Raw genomic sequence first — 17,162 nt, forward strand, 5'->3', positions numbered from 1 at the left:
AGATGACAAATATCAAAAGCTGGTGTAGTTAAGATAATAGATCGGAGATCTGGAGATTGTAAATTCTAGAGCTGTTTTAGGCATGAAAGCTGGCTGCATGACTTTGGTCACTCTCACTCAGTCCAACCGACCTCCCAGGAGTATTGTGGGGAAAAGACGAAGGAGTATTAGTTGTGTTTACTGCCTTATTTATAAAATATAATAAAGGCAGTGAAAAAATTAAAATTAGAAACAGCAATTAGAGCGTGTCTGAAGATAAATCTACTCCAGTTCCAAGCCGGGAGAAAGACGCTGGGGAAAAAAATGGAGGCTGATTGGAAAGAAGGATTCTGTTTATTGATCAGAACCAACAACAGCATGTAATTCTGGGACAGCTGACAAATTTGTTTTGATGAGTACATGGATTTTTATAGGGTTCTGGGATGCTGCAGAGGGTTGTGTAGTGAACCTTGTTCTTTTTGCTATTCTAATGGTGGTGGATTAATCCTACTATGTCCTAAAAGCCCTGTCCTGTCCTCCTTAATCCCATCACCTGGACCTGAAAGTGTTTTGTTTGTGAATAGATTGGCTCAGTCTTTCTTAATAGGGACAAAATATCCGTCTCTAAATACTTCAGGCATCTGCTGGAGGCTATTTATGCAGGAAGACGAGGTGCTTTCTGCCTTTAAGAGCATGTTTCTCCATTTCTCCTTTGGGGAAATATAATATTTTGTCTCTTCATATCCCCCAAAATATTTCATTCTCTGGGTGGAGGGCTTCATACAAGGGTAAAGTGCTTCACAAAATGCATACTTGATTACATTTATACAAAATAGCTAACCAGGGTTTATTTTAAAATGAGGTATAGTTGAACGTAAGTACATGATTTAGTATTCGGGTCTTTTCCCGTGTAAGATTGAGATTGTCTTTGCAACGTTTCGTCAAGATCTCACCTGCCATCGATGGCAGGTGAGATCTTGCCGAAACGTTGCAAAGACAATCTCAATCTTACACGGGAAAAGACCCGAATACAACAAAACCAGCATACCTACACCCGTGAAAAACCGGTATAGGCATCCCCAGAAGAGCTGCATTCCTGGATTAAAGTTCTTCAAAGGGGCGGAGTCAAAGCTGCAGGGATCGGCAATTCCACCAAGAATGGTCCGTATAGGTTTGTATAGAATGGGTACCTGAACGTGTTGCTTCCCTTCCCCGCCTCCCAAACGGCATTACCGAAGAATTTTGTGTGGAGCTGGTCTGACAGCGCTACGTTGCATTTTGCTGAGCTTGGACAGCGCCAAACATCAACGCTACTCCACTTTAGGCAACGACCTAAAGCGGTAAGGCAGTGACATGAAATAAATCCTCCGGCCTCTAGGTGACGCTGCCGGCGTCCTCTTCTGAAACTCAGCCTTTGGAAAAGTCACTTGCAAGGATTCGGTGGCAGCGAAGCCTTCAAGTTCCTCTTCGGTTCGTTTTTTCTGGGGCTCAAGATGTGGGCTACTAAATTCGCGAACGCCCGTTCGCCTCTCCTGTCCTCGGTGCTGTTGCTCTCCAAGGGAGTCACAGCTTCCAGCTCGCCCTTTCATTCCTCGGCGCACCGCCATAGGGCTAAAGTGGCTGTGGTGAGTTCGCCTCCGCGGCAAAGGCGGCAGCCCCATGGCTGCCTGGAGGAGGGACGACGAGGAGGAGGAAGCGTAGCCGGGAGGGGTTCCTTTTTAGAAGGCTCTGAGGCGCGGGACTCAGCCTGCGCTCCTTCGGCAGCCGCTTTTCTCGGACGCCACCAAAGGAGGCTTCAGTCCGACGGCAAACCCGAACACCGCAGCTTTGGATCATTTTTTCCCCCAAGACTGAGAGTCTGCCGCAATTGGAGAGTCGTGTGTTTGTGTGTGTGTGTGTGTGTGTGTGTGTGTTGCCAAAAATTATCAACAACTGAAATTCCACACAGGTATGTTACGTGACTGTATCTGGCCGACCTTGGCTTGACTCGGCCATTGGGGAGTCAGGAATTAAGAAATCCTAGGATTAGTCGAAGTCGCAGGACTTCTCACAAGGCAATGTCAAACTATATATATATAGCAATTCACTATTTTTTAACATAACATACCAAATGGACACTTCATATAGGTGTTTTAAGACAAACGAGTTTAAATATAACCTTACACATAAATTACACTCAGAAGTAACTAGTAAAGTGACAACTGAGATCAGTGTGTGTGTCCCTGTTATCACCCTAAAGCAGTGTTTCTCAAATAGTGGGGCGGGCCCCCCAGGGGGGGCTCGAGGCTCCGTAAGGGGGGGCTCAGCTCAAATTATTTTATATATTTTTGTTTTGCAGGTTAAAGTTTTTTTTAATATTGTGTTCTTTAAATCCTGTGCTCCTTTAAATCTTTTCTGCTACAGTTAATAAAGCTATTCTTTGTTGTAAATTGATCCACATTTCTTTCTTTTTTTATTCTCTTATACGTTAATAAGGATACAGTGTTATGCAGAGGTGTGCTTATAACAATTTTATAGACAAATGATACTATTTACAGTTGCGCGGGGGGCATGACAGAAAATAATTGAGAAGCACTGCCCTAAAGTGAGTTGACCCCGTGGTAATTCTAAGTTGCTTCTGAGTGTAATTTATGTATAAGGATATATCTAAACACATTTGCCTTTTAAAGCACCAAATGAAGTGTCTATTTGGTATGTTAGTGACTTGCTCATAATTACCTATTGAAGTTAATGGTTGAAACCTAAACCTCCAATTGTAGATCAGCATTGTAATGACGAAGTGCACAGCTTTTTAAAGATTATCTCTCAACTTTGTGCAGCATCTAGGATTACAGAAAGACAAATGAAGTGAGTGGAGGAACAAAACTGAATTTGGATTAAAATTTGTCTGGATTAAAAATTAAGTGCAACAGAATTCAGTGTGATTAATCAAATGGCCTATTATATTTCAAATTATAGCTGATTTACAGCATCTGGAGAGCTCTTGTGGGCTAGGGAGGCATAGTAAGGCATTTTTGCTCCAATTTCTCTGCCTGTACAGTCAGTTTCTTTGGCATCTTCAAGATTGATATTTAATGGAGTTAAATTTTAATCTTCAAAACATTGTGCTCTGTTAATGTATTAGAATTTTAAGCTATCTCTTGTTTGTATTGTTCCAGATTACTTGCACTGGGGTGGCCAAGATGTCACAAACTTGAAAAGCAGCTAATTGTTCTCTATTGATGCATTATATGTATATAGACATATACAGTGTTACATAAAGGAGTATGTGCAGTATAAATCAGTTCAGAAGTAAGCCATTATTATTGATTGAACTCCTTACTAAATTGTAACTGTATCTCCAGTTCTTTATAAGAGAACAGGTCTAAGCGTCCTGGGACCATCCATGTACATTAGAAGAGTCTAGACTAGGGCATGGGTGTCAAACTTGCAGTGTCACGTTGCCGTCACCTGACATTTGGCGATGTTTTTTCCCTTCACGGAGCTGGGGTGGACATGGCCTATGCATGACACATCCGGCCGATGAGCCACCAGTTTGACACCCCTGGCCTAGAGCTTTCATTGTGCTTCCAAACCTCCACTGTTATTGTGGAAGATTTATGGCACAATTTCTGCCTTACCTTTTAGCAAAAATTGTAGATAAACTTACAATAGGTTTACCAATGTTTAATCCCCCCTAATATTTCCCCAATAAACAATCAAGCCCTGTTTTTGAATGCTGTTTCATTTAATTGTTCGGTTTCCATAATTTTAGGGACTCATACTTTATCATAAGACTTAAGATATCAGAATGTAGATGCCAGAAATATTTAAGATATAATAATATAGTTGTCTGATAACAAATTAATGAAGTAAAGGAAATCAAATATTTCCTACTGCTTCATTCATTTCTTCTCTGTGGTATATAAACTACTTCTGGGTATCTTAACAATTTTTTTCCTAGGAAAATTCCCACTTGAAATGGAGAAATTATTAAAATCATTAGGACTTTCCATACAAAACTGCAATGTTACAGCAGTATTTGAGGATCAATGAATGCTACTTCATTTAATGGGAATGTTCTTAAGTTAACAGCAGATTTGAAATGTGACCTCCTAAGAATAAGTTGTCCCTGTGAGAGGATAAGTCAGGATATTAGCTGGTATAACACACACAGCCAGTACTTGAACAAATGAGGGATTTTATTGTGGATGCTATGATTCCTATATGAATAAAATACGGTGATCCAGTATTATAAATAAGTGGAAATATTATTTACAAACCACTATGTGTTTCTGTGCACATACGGAACAGTATAAAAAGACAATGTAGGAGATTGTGCTTCCTTTCTCTCAAGACTTGCTTTCTGCTTATAATTTGTAACAGCTTCTTCTCTCCTTCCTTATTTCAACTATTGATACAGAAATGTCTTGTGAGTTTTCTCCATGCAGTCTTGCTCCCCAACAAAGCCTTTAACTCATAAAGCTTTACTGTCCTGCACATGAATCTCCATACACACAATACAGTCTCCTCTCACAAGCTCTTCTAGGTTTCTCCTTCTGGTCTTCCTCCTTGTCTCAGGATTGGAATCTCTGGACTTGACAGGATGTGTTGTCCTTCTGCTCCATGTTAACCAAGTGATGTTCTCTCCAGTAGCAGAAATATAAAACCACCCTTTATTTGCTTTTTAAAATGTTTTTATAATCTGTATGTATAGTCTGAATGCACATGTCACTTTACAAGTGCATTCCAGCATTTCCCCTTTTCTACCTATGACCTCTTGATCTTGTGCTGAGTTATTTTCCTTCTGTAAAAATAAACCTATGATTTTGTCATACACCACACCACTTTCCTTCAACCAGGCCCTTGAAGCTGCCACAATCCCATATTTCACATATACCGTATTTTTCGCTTCATAAGACACACTGTTTTGTCTCTCAGAAGTGAGTGGAAATGTCTGTGGGTATTATAGAGGGAATATTGCTGAATCCCCGCCCACCTGCCAGCCCCCACTCTTCGGCCTTTTTTGGCCTCTGTGCGTTCTGTTTTTGGCCTCCATGCGCCTCAATTTCGGCCTCTGTTATGTCCCATTTTTGGCCTCCAAAAATGGGAAACACAGAGACCAAAAACAGGACGCACAGAGGCCAAAAACGGGGCACATGGAGGCCGAAAACGGGGTGCACGGAGACTGAAAACAGGGTGTCCAGGCTGAAAAATGGGGTGTGTGGAGGCCAAAATGAGAGAGTGTCTTATGGTCAGGTGCGTCATAGTGCGAAAAATATGGTACTTTGTATAATAAAACAATCTACATTACTTGTATAAGCAAAAAATCTATAAAACTGGGTGTATTATTTTATCTCCCGATACATTTGCTCCCTCTTTTAAGTTGGTTCATCAACTTTTGTGGTCTTCAAGCTGTGTCAGGCTACTATTTCTATCATATCTGAAGTTCAATAAATTTAGCAAGATTAGGAGGTATCTAGAAAAGGCTATCTTATTTTATCTTTATTTCTTATTACAGGTTCTTTCTGGTTGCGGTGTTTATGATGGCACTGAAATCCACGAAGCCTCTGCGTAAGTGTATTTTTAACAGTGTAGGACGACCTCCATTTCCATAAGTAAAGCTGATTGATAGATAATCTAGTTATCTAGACAGCATTTCAGCATTAAGTGACTTTCCATTAGAATATTTTGGAATGTCATCCTCCCTTCTATCAATATTTAGTAGACTCTAGATGAGAGGGGCAGAATATAAATCTAATAAATAAAATAACATTTCATTTTAAATTAAACTTCCATTTAATTGAGTATTTATTATATTTTATTATAATATATTATATTTTTATTATATTTTGATGATAATAAATTCTGAAAAAGTCTGGACAGTGGATATGGCAATACCTGGAGACAAAAGAATAGAAGAGAAAGAACTGGAGAGTAGAAACACTGAAAAAAGAGAGCAAAGATAGTACCAATATTAATAGGCACCTTGGTGTAGGAGGAGGGCAAACTGAGCTGGAATATAGAGTTACACATGTGAGTTGGAGCACCATTTGAACACCATCCACATTGACAAAATCAGTAAATTGCAAAAGGCAGCTTTGCTTGGAAGAGCTTGCATCCTGCGATGATACCTTTGACGCCATCAAAGATCAATATCTGCCTATCCCAGGCCCTTGGGAAGGACTTGATAGGTGATAAAAATGCCAAAACCAGTCTAAATTCCTGGCTGACTCTGATGAATTATAGTAATAGTAACAAATCCAGTCTAAACATCTGGCTGAGTATGTGACAAATCATAATAATTTATTTATAATTTATAATAATACTTTATAATATTATTTATAATAATTTATAAATATTACATTTATATGTAGGATAATGGTTCATTTGAGCCGAGGAGGAGCCAATGTTGACATGTATGCCCCAAATATTTCTCAGATGCATGTTGTTGATCACAGCAAAGGGCAGCCAGCTGACAGGGAATCGAGGTAAGAATTACTAAAATATATGCTTGATTAATGATGTGACATTAAGTTGTTGATGACTTTTAGGGACCACATAGATTTTCTTCATGATGATATATACCTAACCTAGTTCTTCTGCTCCCCTAATGGTGTCCCATCACCAGTGTAACAGTCTATCAATCGTGCTGCTGGTTGTCCTTATCTCTTATACCTTTTCCAGCACCAGAGACTTCTCCAGAGAGCTGGGTCTTCTCATGTGTCTGAAGTAGGTTAATTTGAACTTGATCATTTGTACCTTGAGTGAGAACTCTGGTTGATTTGTTCAATAATCTATTTGTTGTTTTCTTGACTGTCCATCAGTGGTGGGTTTCAAATTTTTTTAGAACCTATTCTGTAGGTGTGGCCTATTTTATGGGTGTGGCTTGGTGGTCATGTGACCGTGTGGGAGTGACCAACTTATAAAATGTGGAGAAACTCATTTAATAACGCTCTTGCTTAGCAACCAAAATTTTGGGCTCGATTGTGATCATAAGTTCTCTTTTCTTTCTTTCTTTCTTTCTTTCTTTCTTTCTTTCTTTCTTTCTTTCTTTCTTTCTTTCTCTCTCTCTCTCTCTCTCTCTCTCTCTCTCTCTCTCTCTTCCTTCCTTTCTTTCCTTCCTTCCTTTCTTTTTCTTCCTTCCTTCTTGAGTCTCTTTCTCCAAATTTCTTTCTCTTTCCTTTTTGGCTTTCTTTTTCTTTTTGTCTCTTTTTGTTTCTCTCTCTCTCTCTCTCTTCCTTCCTTTTTTAAACTCTTACTCTTTCTTTCTCGCTCTCTCCCCCCTCTCTCTCACACACACACATATACCTTCCAGTTGGCGATAATTTATGTTTTGCCAGCTGGGACCCTGGCAAAGAAGCTTCGTTTTCCCTGCTGCCCGTGGCACTTCACTTGCTGCAGCTCAGACACCAGGGAGGCAGGAGTAGTGCTGACCGGGTTTGGGAAAGGGCTGTTCCTTCTGCTCAGCTTACGCACGGTTCCACATCTGCAGCTGATCTCTTCCTGGCCAAAAGGGCACGTTTTCGGTCCCAGCGGGGCTTCTGGAAGAGAGTGGCCGAAGCGGCTTCACTCTCTTCCTCCTGCCAGCCAAAGGAAAAACTCCAGGGAGGTATTGGATATTTTAAATTAATTGATTGGCTTATTAAATTGAAAGGATTGAGGCTGCTGTAGAGGGGGCTGTCTAACATAGCCACCCCACGAGGGGCTGGATCGCCAGTTCAGCGCTGCGATCTCTGCTAAATGTAGCAAAATAGATAGGTGAGGAGCGGCTGGCATCTGGGAGCGATCAACAAGTACCATTTGGCCCACGCGGAACCTAGTCCGTTCTACCGGAAAGTCACCACTCCGCTTTTAGCGCAGATTACAGCCGTTGGGGAGCGAGCCAGCCAGCCGCCCATTGAGGCTGATATTCTGTGCTTATCTCTGTTCTGATCGGCAGTTGAATCAGCTGTAGCCACTTGACAGGGTAATTACTGGCTGCGCCGTGAGGCGATTGACTTTGTATCAATATCTCCCTGGGACTTTTCATTCGGCTGGCAGAGGAGAACGAAGCCACTTCGGCCACTCTCTTCCAGAAGCCACGCTGGGACTGAAAAGGCGCCCTTTTGGCCAGGAAGAGATCAGCTGAGGATATGGAATCATGCGTAAACTGAGCAGAAGAAACGGCCCTTCCCCACTCCAGACCAACTTGTGTAAGGCAAGACAGGCAGGCGGGCGGGCCCGTGACTGCCTAGGAAAATGTAGAAGGTGCAGAATCAGCTCTGCCTGAAGGCGATAAGGCTCGGAGCCCCCCCCCCCTGCTCGTCCGCCAGCAGAAGCCTTCCGGGAGCTCTAAGCTTTTTTGCCTTCAAGCAAAGCTGATTTGCACCTTCTACATTTTCCTGGACAACCGAAGGAAAAGCCCAGGGAGATATTGGATATTTTAAATTTATTGATTGGCTTACTAAATTGAAAGGATTGAGGCGGCTGTAGAGGGGGCTGTCTAACATTAGCCACCCCACAAGGGGCCGGATTACTGATCCGGTGTTACAATCTAGGCTAGCTCTGCTAAGTGTAGCAAACTAGATAGGTGAGGAGCGGCTGGCATCTGGGAGCACGCGGAACCTAGTCTGTTCTACCAGAAAGTGACCGCTCAGCTTTTAGTGCAGATTACAGCCATTAGGGAGCAAGCCAGCCAGCTGCTGCATTGAGGCCATTTTTCTGTGCTTATCTCTGTTCCGATCGCCCCCCTCCCTCGCCCGCCAGCAGAAGCCTCCTGGGAGGTTTTGGCTGGCAGGCGCACGGCAGGAACTTCAAGCCTTCTCGCCTTCAGCCAGAACTGGTTCTGCACATTCTACGTTTTCCCGGGCAGAGTCATGCGCCCGCCTGCCTGTCTTGCCTTACACAAGTTAGTCTGGAGTGGGGAAGGGCCATTCCTTCTGCTCAGCTTATGCATGGTTCCACATCCACAGCTGATCTCTTCCTGGCCAAAAGGGCGCCTTTTCGGTCCCAGCAGGGCTTCTGGAAGAGAGTGGCTGAAGCGGCTTCGCTCTCCTTCTGCCAGCCGAAGGAAAAGCCCCAGGGAGATATTGATACAAAGTCAATCGCCTCACGGTGCAGCCAGTAATTACCCTATTTATTTATTTTATTTATTATTAGCACTTATATACCGCCCCCTCTCCCGAAAGGGACTCGGGGCGGTGTACAGTCCGTATTAAAAAACACCAAATAAAATACATGTATGCATAGGAGGAGGATAAAATAGACCAAAACTGTACAGCTAATAAATAAACAATATAAAATTTAAAATATCATACAATTTATACACTATCCCTCTAAAAGCCAGTAAAAAGTGTATGCCAGGGGGGGTAGACGTTGTAAATTATGCCAAACCAGCCAGTCGGATCTATCATGCAGCTACAGCTGATTCAAGTGTCGATCGGAACAGAGATAAGCGCTGAAAATCTGCCTCAGTGGCCGGCTCGACTCATGTAGCAGCGGCTGGCTGTCTCGCTCCCCAACTGCTGTAATCTGCACTAAAAGCCGAGCGGTGACTTTCCAGTAGAACAGACTAGGTTCCGCGCAAGCCAAATGGTACTTGTTGATCCCTCCCAGATGCCAGCCACTCCTATTTTGCTACACTTAGCAGAGTTAGATCGTAGTGCTGGACCGGCGATCCAGCCCCTCGTGGGGTGGCTATGTTAGACAGCCCCCTCTACAGCCGCCTCAATCTTTTCAATTTAGTAAGCCAATTAATGAATTTAAAATATCCAATATCTCCCCGGAGCTTTTCCTTTGGCTGCCCAGGAAAACTTAGAAAGCGCAGAATCAGCTCTGCCTGAAGGCAAAAAAGCTTGGAGCTCCCTCTGCATGCCGGGGTGGGGGAGACCGTTCCGGTATGGCCCCTCCGGAAGCCCCAGTATGGGAAGGCACGCTAAATTCTTTCAAGCGTGTACCGGACAGGACCAGCTGAAACCCATCTCTGCTGTCCATGGTATTCTTAACACTCTCTTTCAACACCAGATTTCAAAAGCTTAAAAGTTTAAAATATTCCATGAGGTAACTGGAAACATTTTCTCTTGAGGCAGAGGTTTTTTCCCCTTATTCCGATCACAATTCTGGAATCAAACCATTAGAATGTTAACCGCAGCTTATGAAATAGGTTTGGTAACTGCAATTACAAACAAATTGTCTAAATGTGCTTTTTCGAAAGGCAACTGGACTTTGTTTTTTTCCCCCTGAAGACATTTCACTTATTATTCAAGAAGCTTCTTCAGTACTATCAAGTTGTTTAAGAAGAAGGGGTTGAGACTTCTTAATGTAGTGATTACCTTAAAATTCCATTCATTTCCTCCTTCAGCATAATTTAAGTTTTTTGTTACGTGAAGGAATTAGGCACTCTGTTCTTTTTTTAAACTCTATTGATAAGCAGTACTCTAATATTTGATGCCCAAAAAGCATGTATATTTATATTCTCCTAAGAAACGTCTTAACAGAATCAGCAAGAATCGCTCGTGGGAAAATTAACGACTTGGCTAGACTTACTGCAAGAGACTATGATGCGGTAGTATTTCCTGGAGGCTTTGGAGCTGCTAAAAATCTGTGAGTATTTAATTCTGTAAGTTGCCACAATGTTACTATTACTTTTCTAATCAGATGTGATTGAATGACATAGCAGGCAGTGTAAACTCTGAGTGCAACCCTGAATTGAAATTAGTAAAATGTACTTTTAAATATCCTTTCTCAAATCATGAACAACAGAATTAAAAGTTGCTCTCCTTTCTATATATGTCTTAGTGTTGGAGTGAGAATATACTGTGATTACTTCAGGAAAGTTTGCAATATTAACTGCAGTAATTAATGCAATATAATTTCTTATAACTAATGTATCAAACGTGTTGAAAATCTATATTTCAATTTTGTTGACAACCTTCAACCTCTTAAAATGTGCCACAGTTCATATTGTATTGCATGAGAGGAAAATATTTGTTTTTCAGGATAGCTTCCACATTGAAGCCAAAGTTAGTTTCTCATATAAGAAAGAACTAATTGTTTAATTTGTGTTTTGTGCTTATTTCTTATTTATTCAATTATCTATCAAGTATTTCAGAATTTAACTTTTTCCTTTGCATGGAAGTATTAGTCTTTACTGAAATCTTGAGTAGAGGCTTTGCTGTGGCATATGAAAAATGCTTTATAGGACAAAACCTGGGAAATATTAGTGTGGACTAGCTCTGTATATGCATTTAAAATTACTTAGAAGAGCAGTCTGAAGGATTTGGAAGCATAACCACAGCAGAGGAGGTATGCCTTTTGCGGGGGGGGGGGGGGGGATTGTTTCTGTGCAAGCCTGAACAAAGCCCAACCAATGCAATTCATTAAAACAGCTTTATGACTGTTATTATGCTTGCCTTTGAAACACACATATTGCAACTTTTGTTCAGTTTAAGTTAGCTGTAAGATGGCTTAGACCAGAATAATCTCCTTGATTTTATTTATCTCCATTCATTCACATCACCGTTTATTTAGTTACTTTCTCTTTTCTCCTCTCTTTGACATACATCCAACAACATATACACCAATAAGATGTTGACAATTGTGTCATTTCTTATTTGGAGCATTTCTGGGAAACTCTTTGTTCCCAATTGGTTACAAATCCTGTCCCTGGCAAGGCAATTACAGAAACAAAAATTTTCTGTTGGTTCTTGTGGAAGCTTGTTTAAAATCTCAGAGATAGCAGAACAAAGGGAAGAATCTCAAAGTACCACTTTTTAAGATAAAAGCAAGGGATAATTAATGTTCCCTTTCCTGAATTCTTGGAAACAGGAGAATCCTGGAATTATAGGATAGAAAGGAGAAACATAAATATATAATGTATTGATAAACCCTTGTCTCTCAACTTCTTTTTTTTTCCAAAGAAGAAGTGGAAAGACTGAGTTTGCTACTCCTGACATTTTTGTTGGAAAAAGCATTTCCACATTAAAGGAACATTATTTGCATCTATGTATGACAACAAATATATGATTGTTTCAACTGTTCATATCTTACTGAGTATGAATGTGTATCTTAGAACTGTAATGCATTGTACGGGTTTCTTTTGTTGTGGCAGATCTACCTTTTCTGTGGATGGGAAAGATTGTAAAGTTAACAAAGACGTTGAGCGTGTGCTGAAAGACTTCCACAAATCAGGGAAGCCCATTGGGTATGTCACCTATTTAAATACTCTTTTCCGAAGAGCTCTTCATAGCTCTCCCTTCAGCCAAAGACTTACTTGTGGTGATTCTCTTAGGTAAAATGAACTTACAAACCTAGAACTGCAAAACCAGATTGGTTAGGCACTTGGCAAGTCACAGTCAATAGTAGTTTGGGGGAATGGGGTAGTCATCTACCGTATTTTTCGGAGTGTAAGACGCACTTTTTCCCCCCCAGAAAAGAGGGTAAAAATCTGGGTGTGTTTTATACACTGAATACAGCATTTTTGGCCTACTGAGACCCCGCTCCCTTTGCAAAAATGGACGTGCAGAGGGTTTGGGAGGCTTGCAAAGTGCTCCTGGGGGCTGGGGAGGGCAAAAATGAGCAAAAACCAGGCTGTTTTTTCTCGTTTTTGCCCCCCCCCCCAGCAGCATTCTACAAGCCTCCCAAAGCCTCTGCATGCCTCTTTTTTTTGCCAAAAACAGGCCGTCTATTGCTCATTTTGGGGGGGGGGCAGCCCCCAGGAGCACTCTACAAGCCTCCCAAAGCTCTGCATGCCCCCTCCTTTTTTTGCAAATGTACCTCTTCAAAATCATGGTGCGTGTTATACTCCAGTGCGTCTTATAGTCCAAAAACTACGGTTATTAGGCTAGTTTAAGCTATTCATTAAAATTAATTCATTAAACTTGTTTGCTGCCAATTTTCAAGGATTCTGAATAGTACTTTAGATTAGAAGGGCACCAGTTATGTCAGAACTAAAGGAATTCAGAAAAAGCACTTGTCGATCGCTCTTTAAAGTAGCTGTGCCTTTTCCTGAGATTGCATGGCTGCCCTCTTCAGTGCAAACATAATCCTGATTAGGTATAATGCAGCAAACTCTTCTATGAAGAATTTATGAGGCTTTCTTTTAGCCTGAGATGCAGTTATTTTTCTTTTCGAAATCTTTTTATTTATGATATAAAAAGGGGGGGGGGTGAGGAAGCAAATAAAATAAAAGCAAAATATACATGCAATCTCCTCTCGCTGTTGTTGTCTACATTTTAAAAATAGCAAAAATATAAATATAAATGAAGCATTTAAATGCCATCTTGAATCAGTAGAACAATTTTTCCTAGAAATAATGTTACGGAATATGGTAAGATAAAAAATAAAATTTATAGTACAGCAGTCTACCCAATGACCTAATGGTTGAGATATTAAAAAGTAGTCAAATAAAAAATGTGGATGGTTGAAAAAAAATGTCGGGGTTTAAATCCCAAAATTGCCATGTGTCCACCAAATTTAATTCCACTAGGTAGGTTTGGACCACATTCCAGCTATATGATTGAAATTTATTTAAAATACTACAGTCCAAAGTATCAAAATTATTCCAGATAAGCCAATTGAAAGCTATCTCTAAATGTCTAATCCTATAATATTTTATAATATCATATATTTTTTCCATTATTAATCTTGACTGTACATAATCATTTTATGTTGAACTCTACATGTAAATTATGTATTGGCTCTCTTTTAGGTTGTGCTGTATTTCCCCTGTCTTGGCTGCAAGGGTTCTACCTGGCACTGAAGTCACTGTAGGACAAGAACAAGAACAAGGTGGGAAGTGGCCTCATGCTAGCACTGCAGGGGCCATTAAAGCCATGGGAGGAAAACACTGCGCTAAAGATGTAACAATATCCTTTTCATGTTCAGTTTGACTACCTTGAGGCAGAATTATAGAATCAAAATTATAGGCTGGAAGGGACCTTGGAAGTCTTCTAGTCCAACCCCCTGCCGAAGATAGGAGTCCTTATGCCATCCCGGACAAATAATTGTCCAATCTTTTTTTGAAAACCTCCACCATAGTATTCACAATTCTGGGAGGCAAGCTATTCCATTGATTAATTATTGTCATGGTCAAGAAATTTCCCTCCATTGCTTCTTGCACATTTTTATTTCACCCCCTAAGCTTTCTCTTCGCTAGGCTAAACATATCTAGGTCCCTTAGCTTTTTATCATACAATTTAGTCTCCAGATCCCTTATCATCTTTGTTGCTCTTCTTTATATTCTTTTTAGGGCCTTAGCATTTTTTTGTATCATGATGATGATAACTGGATGAAATATTCCAAGTGCAGCCTCACTAGTACAATGTAGAACAGTATGTTCCCTTCCCATGATCTTGATGCTCTCTCTCTGTTAATGCAACCTAGCCTGCATTGACTTTTTGGCAGTTGCAGCACACTGCTGACTCATACTTAAAGCAATCACCAGAATACCTAGAACCCTCCCACTGGCACTACTATGGAACCATGTACTGCCTATTATGTGTGTATTTGATTCTTCCTGCCTAAGTGTAGGACCTTACTTTTCTCACCACTGAACTGCATCTTGTTGGATAGGGCCCAGTGCTCAAGTCTCTCAAGATCCTTCTGAATCTTGAATCTATCTTCTAAAGTGTTAACAATTCCCCACAGCTTAGTGTTATCTGCAAATTTGATAAGCACCCTTCAGTCCATTCATTTTGATCATTAATGAAGATGTTGAAAAGCACCAAGACAGAACCTTGGGGTACCAGACTGCATGCTTCCCTCCATGTAGATGTAGTTCCTTTGAGGATCACCCCTGATTATCTGTTCCAGGATTTCCTTAGATACTGAAGTCAAGCTGATTGGTCTGTAATTTCCTGGATCCACTTTTTTCTCCTTTTTGGGGATTGGAACCACATTGGCTCATTTTCGTTTCTCCTCTGGCTGTTCCCTGGTGTTCCGGATTTCATTCAGTGGTTCTGAGATCAGATCACAGTGGCTAATATCTGTAGCTCAGGTATAGGATGAGATTCATTCTCTGAGCTTGTGGATTGGTTTCTGAACATTTAATTACAGATTTTTTACCCCTAAACTCCGCTGAATGTGTTACCTAGCCTGATAACGAAACATTCAGAAACCGACCCACAAGCTTGGAGAATGAATCTTCACCCACATTAGTGCAAGTTTTCATTCTAAGACTTGGCTTTACTGACACCTGTTTGAGCTCTCCTCGCTGCAGTTTGTTTCCAATTGATGTTGGAGTAGTTAAAATCCTTCAATTCCCTCAAAACAGTGGTGTGTTTCCTCATTGCTATTACTATTAATTTAACCCTAGATAATGCCAAATGATGTGCTGGAGGCTATCTCTAATTTGTGGTTAGCTACTAGGCTCTTAACTGGACATTGGAGCAATAAAGGGTTGAGACCTTATTATGCTTTAAATCAGTGGTTCTCAACCTTCCCAATGCTGTGACCCTTTTAATACAGTTCCTCATGTTGTGGTGACCCCCAACCATAAAATTGGTATCTCGGTTCCTAAGACCATTGAAAATAATGTGTTTTCCAATAGTCTTAGGCGACCCCTGTGAAAGGGTCATTCGACCCCCAAAGGGGTCCCGACCCACAGGTTGAGAACCTCTGCTTTAAATAGTTGTGAAATGCATGGCTGGTTTTTTAATAAATGTTTAAAACTTAGATGTTTAGCTATGATTAGATGGAGCTAAACAAATCAACCCTTCCAATACAGGTACTAGACAGGCTGCAAAAACCATATTACTACTAGACAACAACTTTGCTGCTGTCTACTAAGTGTCTAGATTTTTGCAATCCAAATGTGAAAAACCTGTTCCTGAAGTTGAGCTTGATGTTATGTAACTAATATGCAGTTCTTATGGAGATACTGTTAGAATGGTTTACTACTACTTTTTTTCAGAATATTTCTTTATTCTTCCCAATTCAAACTACATATCTAGCATTTCCATTGAAATTGTAACCACTTTCAACTCTACCCAGTTTCTGAACCAAGATAAATTTGGCCAACTGTTGTCATCTATAGGAAGATATTTTTGTCAGTAGAAGGCAATTAATTTACAATGTTATTCACACTTGTTAATTCCTTAACTGCCTTTCACGAAGCGCATGTGGACAATACCAACAAGATAGTTACTACACCAGCATTTATGTGTGAAACTGAAATTCATCACATTTTTGACGGTATTGGAGCCATGATAAAAAATGTGTTAAGGCTGACAGGCAAATGAGAGTGATTGTTGATAACAAAAACAATAGCTTTTAGGAATGTTGCAGCTTTGATGACAAAGTTGGCACAGAATGTACTTTTAGATGTATTTTAGAGGATTGACTTAAATTTCTGAACTGGAGCATCCTACACTGACTGAATCAGGATCCTTTTATGTCAAACTCTTCTCCATATAGTGCATTGTCACTGGCAATTGTTTTATATTCTGAACATCACCCATTGTTAAACAAATTGGAATTAATGACTCAATTATTTAAATTATTTACCAGCTGTTACCAGAAGGTTTCCAATGATTATATCATGAATTTGCAAATATAATTTAGCATGTTAAAAGTTGTACAATTGGATTTGAATCACTAGTATGACAAACTCTAGAGAACCTAATTTGGGGCTTGAGAACAACAGAATAGAATTCCATTCATTTTTCTAATTTAAATCTAATTATTAGTACTGTGAATATCTGGTTGCTTAACATTCTATAAGCACTGGCATATTACAAATTCCTGAAGAATTAGACACCACATAGGTAGTCATTTAAAGAAACGAGGCTATGGCTCCAAAGACAATCCTAATTATAGGGAATGTTTTACAAATAAATTGTAAATCCTCTTACAGAATCCATATGAACATTATTAAGCATTCCGATTTACCAAGAGAATTGAGGCCGCAAGTTACTGTGCAACAGTTCAGATCAATGAAGAGAAACTTTTTTCAATTAGATATACCACATATTAAATAAAATGGATGAAGTTAAAACCAATTGTTTCCTTTTTTATTAATCTGCAGAATATTTGTTTGGTCTATTTTTGTTTGCCTAATGTAAGAGAATGTGTGTGATGGTTTTAGATGAACCCGTGTGTATGTGTGTGCGCATGTGTGTGTGTATGTGCACACATGCACACTTTCAAATAAGAGTTGTCTCCAGCTGACTATCTGGGTAAGTCCAGGCAATTTTTTTGGTAACATTTTCAGAAGTACCATATTT

At 40.2% G+C, this 17,162-nt stretch overlaps 1 protein-coding gene across 1 annotated transcript; it reads left to right on the forward strand.

The window, feature by feature from the left end:
• The first annotated feature begins 1,338 nt into the window (after window positions 1-1,338).
• GATD3 (glutamine amidotransferase class 1 domain containing 3) lies at window positions 1,339-16,937 on the forward strand. The gene is made up of 7 exons (XM_081951354.1): window positions 1,339-1,604; window positions 5,480-5,532; window positions 6,336-6,449; window positions 10,423-10,542; window positions 12,050-12,142; window positions 13,649-13,818; window positions 16,054-16,937. The coding sequence occupies exons 1-7, from the start codon at window positions 1,473-1,475 to the stop codon at window positions 16,176-16,178; spliced, it is 807 nt and encodes a 268-aa protein (XP_081807480.1). The 5' UTR covers window positions 1,339-1,472; the 3' UTR covers window positions 16,179-16,937.
• The last annotated feature ends 225 nt before the right edge of the window (window positions 16,938-17,162 follow it).

This window comes from Natrix helvetica, assembly GCF_964273705.1.
Source record: "Natrix helvetica genome assembly, chromosome: 4".
NCBI lineage: Eukaryota > Metazoa > Chordata > Lepidosauria > Squamata > Natricidae > Natrix > Natrix helvetica.

Excerpts from the sequence above, each read along its gene's own strand:
- GATD3 (XM_081951354.1), top strand. The coding sequence starts at position 1,473 with ATGTGGGCTACTAAATTCGCGAACGCCCGTTCGCCTCTCCTGTCCTCG. Across the intron at positions 10,543-12,049 it reads TTTGGAGCTGCTAAAAATCT|ATCTACCTTTTCTGTGGATG; the intron begins GTGAGTATTTAA and ends TTGTTGTGGCAG. Across the intron at positions 12,143-13,648 it reads AAATCAGGGAAGCCCATTGG|GTTGTGCTGTATTTCCCCTG; the intron begins GTATGTCACCTA and ends GCTCTCTTTTAG.